At 36.1% G+C, this 10,254-nt stretch overlaps 1 protein-coding gene across 1 annotated transcript; it reads right to left on the bottom strand.

Annotated features, from left to right (window-relative positions):
• Positions 1–3,555: 3,555 nt before the first annotated feature.
• LOC109860844 lies at positions 3,556–6,557 on the bottom strand. The gene is made up of 2 exons (XM_020440219.1): positions 5,661–6,557; positions 3,556–5,587 (listed from the first exon to the last, which is right to left on the bottom strand). Exons 1-2 carry the CDS (start codon positions 5,826–5,828, stop codon positions 3,857–3,859), a joined length of 1,899 nt encoding a protein of 632 aa, XP_020295808.1. The 5' UTR covers positions 5,829–6,557; the 3' UTR covers positions 3,556–3,856.
• Between the last annotated feature and the right edge of the window lie 3,697 nt (positions 6,558–10,254).

The following is a 10,254-nucleotide window of genomic DNA, read 5'->3' as shown; positions in this document are numbered from 1 at the left end:
TGATGTAGTGAATACATAGCACTCATTATGCCGAAAAAGGCATCAATTCGAGTATCGAAATTATACATTCTTTTGAACAAAAATTCTGCCATATAATGCTCAAAATGATAATCGCGAGTGCCATAGCGCGGAATATTTGCTCTTATATCTCTCCAAAATTTTTCTATATTTTTTCTATATTTTTTCTACTTATATCTCTCCAAAATTTTTCTATATTTTTTCTATATTTTTTCTATCTTTTTATATTTAAAACGAGAGTTCAATCATCAAACTTTTTTTGTTCATAACTTTTTTATAAACAATGAGCGACGGATAAAACCTTCATATTATTATTCAGAGAGGTGACCTTGATAACATATGTCAAAATTGTTGAGATCGGAAAATAGTCCGTATAACTGCATAATTACCGACGCAAACAATTAAGTTATATATAATATATAAGTAAAAAAGTGTTTGTCAAAACCATATTATATAAAAATGTGTGATATCCGAACAAAATATCTTTTCAAAAAAAAGGTAAAAAAAGACGCCAAGTACATGCGCAACTCGTATCTCTAAAAAAAGTATTACTATCAAAATCTTCCTCTACAAGATCTATTCTACAAAAGAAATGATATCAATAAGTTACACCAAGTAAAATCTTTTATACATGGTTACAAAAACATATAAAATATATAAAACTTTGTAAGGTGTTTACGTTGTAAAATAGAAAATATTCTAAATGAATAAAAAGTTTCAAATATTGTATGACCACTGCACTTTTTATATAAAGCACCCATTGATGTAAGAAATGACTTCGCCTTGCGTGAAAAATCTTAAACTACGTCGAATCATACTGTTACGTCCTAGTTCATAGATACGGTCCGGCTGTGGTGTAACGCAACAGTAAACGCGTCGTTTTCCATATCTCTCTTTACAGTGGACACGGAAGCCGCTGTGAGAGAGTCGAGAGAGTTTGTTTATATTCGTCGACAGGTCAACGGCGTACGCTGATCTTACTCTGTCTAGCGAACACTCACTCATTGGTCCCTTTTTAGGTCTGAGACGCAAATCTCATTTATCAAGGACGGGACCTAGCGATTTTAACGAGGAAGTGAGAGTGGGTTGTACGGAGAGAAGGATAACAAAGAATAATTCTTTAGTTTGATTCCACACATTATAAAGTAGTTATATTTATTAAAAAAACACAAATCGAAATCTTAGAAAATTACTAACATACAGGTGTGTTGAAACTAATACAATGACGGAGCGCATAATTGTACAAAGTAATCTATAAGCTAGGGTGCAAGTGTGAGAGAGAGGGGGAATACGAGTTGTTTAGTGCAGCCAGTCTCTTTAACCCATGTTTGCGCAACTTAGATCATCTTAGAAATGTATTTTCTTATGTCAGTTGACAAATTCGGTTTTGTTTCATTTCTTAGGTTCCGATAGATTTAATGATAGGAATAAATTTGAATGTGTCATGATTCTAAGACTGATATTCGGAGATAAGCGGGCTTTGTTTGTTTCCGTGACTTAGGAAGGAAAAAGAAATAATTCGGACGCCACTCGAGACGGCTATACACCGCGAGTAGCCCTTCCGAAAAATTCGAATGCCACCCGAAACGGCTATGCACCGTGAGTAGCTCTTACGAAAAATTCGGATTTTTGAGCGCGTCTATCTATTCGTTTATTTTAACCATTTTTTTCGATTTCTCCGAAAATCAGTCGCAAAGTCGAGAGGTAAGTACGCGAACAGTGGAACCTCCGAATGAAAATAATTACAATATGGACTTACTATTTGCTGCGGACCAGTGATGTTGATTAATAAAAGGTTCTACTGTTGCGGCACAGTTCACTCTGAGATCTCACATTCTGCACTCACTGTCACTCACTCACTCAGTGTGGTACTCCTAAAATCTGCGGCTCTATCTGCTCTGATCCCAAGAGTCCCGGCTTATATACAATTTTGAGTAAGCGAGGACTCTTCCAATCGGAAAACTCGGTCAAGCTTTGCTGGTTCTTATTTGTTGATTAGTTGGTCGGGTAAACTTTGTGAGATCGCCAATCGGCGACGATCTCTCGGCTCAGTCGGCTCCGATTTTCCGGAGAAGGGAAAAGGGAGAGTGTTGGTTTTCGATCACGCCACCTAGACCCTTTGCTATTTGTTTATAATAAAGGTTTTGTGGATTATTCGTGGCGTCGGAGTTCTATTTGCTTCGGCTGCTCTAATTTTTATGAGCGGTGTTCTTCCTGGCCCGGAGATATCCGGGTATGTTTAGGATGTTTAAACAATAAGTTTTAAAATTTTTGGTTATTACTAGGCGCGGTTTATCTTTTCGAGCGCCGATATGATTTCCGTTTGCTCTCCTATCGTCTGGAGTCCAAGTCTCCAAACGATAGGAGGTCTGCTCGGATTATTTATTGCTTTTTATTGTTTACTAAAAGGGAAATTTATTATGCGTTGGCGCGTCGCGTTGCAAGAAAAAGAGGCCCGTGGAGTCCCCAGGACGTAACAATGCATATAGATTTAGAATTGTGAAATGTCAAAAACTCATGTGGAATGTTTCAAAATAAAAAATATTTAATGTAAAAAAACTTGTCGCAGCTGCACTTTTTCTTTAGTTTTTGGTGCAGCCGCGCCAAGTTTTTTTACATTAAATATTTTTTATTTTTTATTAAAAATCTCATGCTTTCTATGTCTTACTAATTCTCGTTAAGACCATCGCTGTCAAATCGAACTTGATGCTTATCAAGACTTAAAAAAAATAAGTTCTTTAAAGACAGATTTTATTACGTGTATATATTTTAGATAAAAAATTGTATACTTAATTTAATTTGTTATCATTCCGATCGAAATTCGACTGTTTTCGAGATGGTAATTATGCATTTTAGGTTACACATCACCCATTTCTTTGCGCTTCAGATATGTTGTAGAGCAGGTCATACTGAGTGATTGTGTAGAAAAATTTTGTGGGGGACGGCCTTAGTTTAGGAGATATGGCAATTTGAAGTTTCAGAATTTTAATGCTTTATTCTAGATATTAAAAGCTGTTATTACGAACAGTTAAGTTTGTGTATGTCGGGCTGATGTGTTGAGGAATGTAAACAAAGCTACAAGGTCAAGATTCTATTTCACTTCCTCGAAGTTTGTTAAGAGCTTTGTTTTTCAGCGATGAACTGAATATTCAATCACACACTGTTGTCGATTGGTCTAATTTCTGTCGTGAGGTATTTTTCATTATATTTTTATGATAATAGTGCAGATTAGGGGAGCGACCTCCGATTTCAATAATTTTTATATATGTTGTGAAGGTCATTGTCCCGAATAATAATGTGAAGGTTTTAGGCGGGAGTCGTTGTTTGTTAAAAAGTTACAAGGGGAAGAAGTTTCACGAATGAATTCTTATTTTTCGGTCCCACGTACATTTCGTTCGCGTTTGAAGCGCGTAGGCAGGGGGGGGGCTGGGCCCCCCTGCACCTCCCCAAAACCTAACCTAACCTAACCTCCGAAAGGGGCTTTGCCTCTCCCCGTGCTCCCCTTCTCGAAAATCAAGTAGGGGAGAGGGAGGCAAGTTGGCGAGGTTAAGCTTTGACAAGGCCTGGAACTTAAAAAAAAAATTTTTTTGAGAATGTTAATGCTGATTCTTATAGACTGAAGTGTTTTCTATCATATTATCTATTGGACGGACAAAAAAACTGAAAAACATGCCCACCAGATGAGTTTGCGCAAAAAGTGGCGAATTCGCCATCTTGCCTCCATATGGAGGCAAGTTGGCGAATAGGGTTTGGTCACCTAAAAATGCTCGTAAACAACAAAATTATATCAAAAATTATTTATTTATAAGTCAAAAGTANCTAAGGAGTACAAATAAGTTTAAAGAACACATAAATCACACACATAGGGTTTGTCTGGGTACATCCAACCAGTACAGTCGGCATGTGCCCATTTCTTACAATTACTGCATTGAAACCAGTCTTCTGTCTTTCCAAATTCTCCGCAGACCAAGCATTCGTCCTCGTTAAACTCATCGTAATCTGACGATTCGGCATATTCCACCTTACTTTCATCGTTGGAGGATTCTTCCTCTGATGAGCTTTCGCAGATTTTCATTTTTTTTTGTTGCAACTTTTTCGTCTGGTTTTTCTTGCTAGATCTTTTCTTCGCCTTGGCAATCTCTTTCAATTTTTTGTTTTTTTCGAGATCAATTTCTTTTTGTTTCCGTTTTTCCTCACGCTGATTTTTTCGTAACTCGATCCCTGCTTTTTTAGCTTCTTTGTCCTGTTTTTTTTTTAATAAGGCAGCTTTTACTGGCGACGATGTGAGAACCATTGATGGAAGTTTTCCTCGTTTTTGTGTGGGTCTCGGCACAGCAGCTTTGGGTAAAACGAGAGGCCAAGAAGTACTGGTCGATGATGTAGGAGTAGAAGTGACGCCACTAAACGATGGAATTGCAATATCCATATCGTCGACAATCTCTGTGAGTGAAGTAGGAGTCACTGGAATCGCATCGACGGGTGTAGCTGGTGTTGTGTTGACAGGTGTAGCTGGAACAACTTGAAGAGGTCTGTCAGTTGTGGCTGCTGGCGCAAACATCGCTTTGGTGAATATTTGACTGTTGAAAGGTTGAATTCCAGTCGCACGAAATCCAGCAACTCCATTTTCTTCGGTCGCCGCAACTCGATATGCCACCTTGAATATTCCAGGAACGTCTGCGATAGTTATCACTCTGCCAGGATTAGTGATCAAATAATCATGGCATGCGATTCCTAGCGCAGTTTTCAGTGGACCATACACAGAAACATCTAATGGCTGAAGGTGGTTACTCGTGTGTGCAGGGAAGCCCAACATAACAATATGATGGGCACGGCAAAATTCTATGGCTTCAAGAGAGACGTGACTGGAATGATTGTCTAAAATCAATAAAACTTTTCGATCTTTGGACGGTCTGGTATGGTAAACAAAGTGTTCTAAATAAACCAAAAACAATTCGTTGGTCATCCAACCGGACTCATTTCCAAGCGCTTTTGAACCAGCTGGAGCATTTTGCAGAAATTTATCAAGGTCTCTAACTCGCGGAAAAATAAATGCTGGTGGGATAAATTGACCCAGCGAATTCATACAGCACACTGCTGTTACATTTATACCTCGCTCAGCCGAAGATATTTTGATTACACGACGATTCCCTTTTGGTGATATGGTTTTGGGATCCTTGGTCGGAACGGTGGACACGCCCGTTTCATCAACATTGTAAATGTCACACGCAGGAAAACGATATTCAGCTCGTATCTCTCCCAAAGTTCGAAAAAATAAGTCGACGTTTTCTTTATTGAATGCCATTAATCGAGCAGCTGAGGTATTTTCTGGCTTCCTCATAGATAAGTTATGAGCCTTCATAAACGTTTCAACCCAAGTCCGTCCGGCGCATGTCCCTTTGAATGGGTGCTCTATGCCATTTTTAACTGCAAATGAATAGGNAATTCTTCCAAGCTGAACTTTCGTGAGTCCAAACGCACGCTGGTCAACAGCGAGCACAAAATCATACAGCTCTTTCAGCTGAGCGTCGCTGAATGTGCATTTAAATCGACCTCTATTGGACGGAGTATCCTGAAATTGATACAGATTTAATAATTTTTAGATAAAGAACATAGAAACGTAACTGCTGAATTGAAAATCTAACCTCCATGTCTGGATATTTTCGTCGATAACGTCTCAAAGTTGATTCTGGCACACCGAAATTTTTTGAAGCAGCCAAAACAGACGAACCTTCTTCTATAGCTTTCATAGCATTCTCCAAACTGACCTGCGACCAATATTGGTCCCTTTTTTTCTTATAAGTTCGAACCATCTGCAAAAAACACCAAAAATTTACATAATCTTGAAGTTCGCCAACTTGCCCCCAAACGACTTTTTTAATCGAAAAATTCTGCTGAAAAAATTTATGATCGAAACTCGCCGGAAACTATCAGAATATGTATAATAAAGTACCTTTATCGTGTATAAAATTATTTTGAAATTTTAACTTACCTCATGAAGTGAACATTCAAATTTGAAAAAACGACAAAAAAATAACAAAATCGCAATTTTTCACTGTTTTGTTGATTATTTTTTTGTGATAATGTTTTCGGACGAAGTTACCGGGTACAAGGTTTGGCCTTGTTATGATGCTCCTTCAGTAAAAATTTGGTGGCGCTACCTATATTATAACAGGTCAAACTACCGATTCGTCATCTTGCCTCCCTCGCCAACTTGCCTCCCTCTCCCCTACCGACTTTTCACAAGAAGCGAATGTAATCGGAAGTCGTAACCCCCTTCGGAAAAAAATAACGATTTCCAATTACATTTGCTTCTTGTGAAAAGCTTCTTTTAGAGGTTAGGTTAGGTTAGGTTAGGTTTTGGGAGGGTGCAGGGGGGCGCAGCCTCCCCTGCCTACATGCTCACAACACGAACGAAAAGAACAAAAATACTAATATTGTTCCGAAACTTTGAACTGCCATATCTGCTAAACCAAGGCCGTCCCCCACGAAATTTTTTCACATAATTACTCGGTATGACCTGCCCTACAACATATCTGAAGCACATCGAAATCGGAGATGTGTGACCTAAAATGCATATTTACCTTCGAGATATTGAAAAAATTATATTCATTTTAAGTTGATTCCGATATGATAACGTATTTTTTTAATATTTATAATAAGAAAATTGATAGTATTTCAACTACTTCAGAGATATTAAAACAAATTTTTGTAATAAATAAAACACTAAAAAGACAATTATTTCCTTCCAACATAATTTCAAAAGTTGCATAATAGCTATTCAGTTTAATATATCAATTGTTTGTATGCATATATATTCACTCACACATACACACACAAACACACACACAGAATGTAATGTATAATTAATTATTACTTTTACAGCATCAACAACCATCTCAGATGCTGTTGTTCCTGAAACAGAAAAACTCTTTATGGAAGGAAGGATTGTACAAAAATTAGAATGTAGACCATATGGTACATCACAAAATTATTTTTACTAAGGGGATCCTAAAGTGAGTCGTATTTTTTTTACCGACTGAGTCGACTTTTGCAGTCAGTTCGTAGTAATATTTGCTAAATATATAAAGTTGTGCAGTTTATACATAAAAAACAAACTGCATCCCGGATGCGGGATAACATAAAGAATAATATAGTTCTCTCTAGAAATTAGTTTATTTTATTATTATTGTTTAAAAGTTTAGTATAAATAAATAGTGTGTCAGAAGTATATAGGATCACTTTCGTAAATATTGCAGCACACTCTTCATTTACACTAAACTTTGAAACCCATTTCTGAGAGCTCCTTATTGTTCATTATGTTGTCCCGAATCCGGCACAGTTTGGTTTCTATGTATAAATTGTATAACTTTTTTTCTTAAGCAAATATTACTATGAAATGACGGTTATAAGCCAAAAATTCAATCGGTAAAACTGGACAGCTTTAGGATCCCCTAAAGAGAAACAATTTTAGTACAGGTAACCCTCGTATAACGCGGTACTTAAACAACGAGGTTTCGATATAGCGCGATTTACAAATTGTAGTAAAATAGAGTCTAATCTTGTTTTTTCAATATGCGCGTTTATGCGAGCTTCGTAAATAACGCAATCAAGAGGCACGGTAGTGCCTCGCGCCAAGTTCACGCACAACGAATGGCAATGTTCCACAGAGTGGACAGAGCAATGTTCCAGTAACGACTGAACCGATCGATTTCGTTTTAGTTTTAATCGATTCAGAATAAAACATTTGAAAAAAAGAAGTTTTGCAGTTTTTGCTCTGTGTCTTCTGAAAGGAGATAATGGAAGAGAAACGAAAATGTGTGTAAAATTTACATTCAGAAACGTCATTATGGTCGTCTTTATTGTCGTGTGACCAAATTGTGCATGTTCGTATGCTTGCTACCAGATGGCATACATATACGAGCGCGTTGAAAGAAGAAAAAAGAAAGAAAGAGAAGAAGTGTGAGTTAGAGACAGAAATAGAAAATCAAGAGGCACGGTAATGGCTCGCGTTATTCGCGTCGGCAAACCTCCGATAATACCGATCGCTCCGACAATGTTCCTCGCGGCATAGTGGTTTCGCGCCGACATTAGCTCCGATATAACTTTTCAAAAAAAATTGTTTTGAAATTTGGCACACAGTAAATATAAACTATATATTTTAAATGTATGAAGTAGAACATTAATTCAGAAAACGGGTAAACGAATTTTGCAAAACAATCAGACTTTGGAAACATTTCTGAGTTTTTCGCGGCGTGGTGGTTTTGCGCCGGCAACACCACCGATATTACCAATCGTTTCGACAAAGTTTCTCGTGACGTGATGTTTCGCGACACGGCGCACAGTGATATAAAGAAGGTATTTTTTCTCGGAGGATATAACTTTGTTAAAGTAAACTGTTTTGAAACTTAGTTGATGATGAAAAGTCTTAACTCAAACTGTTTTACATTTTTATTTTTTATTTATAAAAAAAATGTAAGTCAGGTTTTATTTTATACAAAAAACTCTTTCTCTATAAAACCTGATGTACAAAATAAGGATGCAGTTCTGAAAACCTGAAACACTCAATTTCTCTGTTAATTAATATATCACTGTATTTTGAGGCGCTGATTACGACTATGATAATGAAAAGTACCGACAAGATCAGTTTTAAAGTCAAACCTCAAAACAAAAATTATCACGTTTTGTAATATTATTTTGTTACTTATTTATGTAACAAAAAATGTTTCAAATAAAAGTTGTAGCTTTGGAAAAAATATATTTTTTATGTTGTATGCATTTTTTGCATAGAGGTAATACTTCTTGAAAAAAATAAGATAATAGGAATATAGGAAAGACCTCTCGATAAAGGTGCACATTAGCTATTCTTTCTTCGATCTTTATGAAACTTGATATCTTTCTGTAATTTTTCTTCACTGAAAACGAATGTAAAAGAATTTTTGTCGGTTACAATCAATCCGCCATCTTGAAAAAACATGTAAAAAAGCGTTTTTCACAATTATTCAAGAAGAAAGTGGAGAAGGAGAGGCAAAACTCAGGAGCGCAAAGCTTTCCTGACTTACACATAACACAAACAAAGAAGTTTTGTTTTTTATGGTAAAAAATTTTGGTTTTTATATTTGTGATATAAGTGTGTAGTGTGCATTCGAACGTTTGAATCGCTCCGATTCAAATGTTACATAGATGAAGCATTATGCTTTGTGACATTAATGATATTGTAGTGACACATTTAAAGTTAAGTTAGGTTAGGTTTTTCTGCAGGGGTGCAGGAAGGGCGCAGCTCCTTTACCTACACACTTACGTCACAAACATAAAAACTAAACTTTTTTGTTTGTGTTGTAAGTGTGTAGGCAAGGAGATTTTGCTCCCCTGCAGGGGCTTTGCCTCTTTCCCTCCACTTTTTTCGGATAATCGTGATAAACGATGTTTTACATGTTTTTTCATAATAGCGGATTGATTGTGTCCGATTGACAAAAAATTTTTTTTGTTTTTTACATTTTCTTCAGCGAATAAAATTACATAAAGATACCAAGTTTTATAAAGATAACTCGAAGAGGGAATAGTTAATGTGCAACTTTACCGGAAAGTCTTTCCTATATTACTATTATCTTATTATATTTTTTTCAAAAAGTATTGTTTCTATTCAAAAAATGCATATAACATAAATGATACACAAGTAATAAAGAATCTTTTAAGCTGCGAAGTTTTTAAACTAAAAAATGTATATACGTTGTTCATGAGAGCCGTTCACTGGATGCGGAAATATGCGTGTATATACATATATATATATATATACAAGATGTTTGAAAATCACCGCTCATAGGTAGATAGAAGGGGTCATTCTAAGACGAAAAGTTCTATATCACTTTGCAAGATTCGCAATAACTACCGAAATATTAATTAATAACTTATATGTTTTCAGCTTGTTGAATATTTAAATAAAAAGAATTAAGGAAATGGCAATAACAAGCTAACACCAGCTGTTCGAGTATAATTCTTTTATAATTCTAAGATTTTAAAAAAGTTTTAACAAACGTTTTGATCTACTATGGGATCTTCTTTAGTGTTTAAAAAAAAAAAAAAAAAAAAAAAAAAAACTTACAAAAATACCGATATTTTCAAGTTTAAGAGGCGTATGGATAATAAAAAATACGCTACATAGATATTCAGTATGAGAAAAAGAGAGGCGGAAATGGTAGTCACGTAGCCGTCAGTATTACGCAACAGGACGCAAACCGT

This window comes from Pseudomyrmex gracilis, unplaced genomic scaffold, assembly GCF_002006095.1.
Source record: "Pseudomyrmex gracilis isolate BER0280 unplaced genomic scaffold, ASM200609v1 scaffold_480, whole genome shotgun sequence".
In the NCBI taxonomy this organism is placed as follows: Eukaryota; Metazoa; Arthropoda; class Insecta; order Hymenoptera; family Formicidae; genus Pseudomyrmex; species Pseudomyrmex gracilis.
The sequence above is the reverse complement of the archived record's forward strand: the minus strand, read 5'-3'. Positions and strand labels throughout refer to the sequence as shown.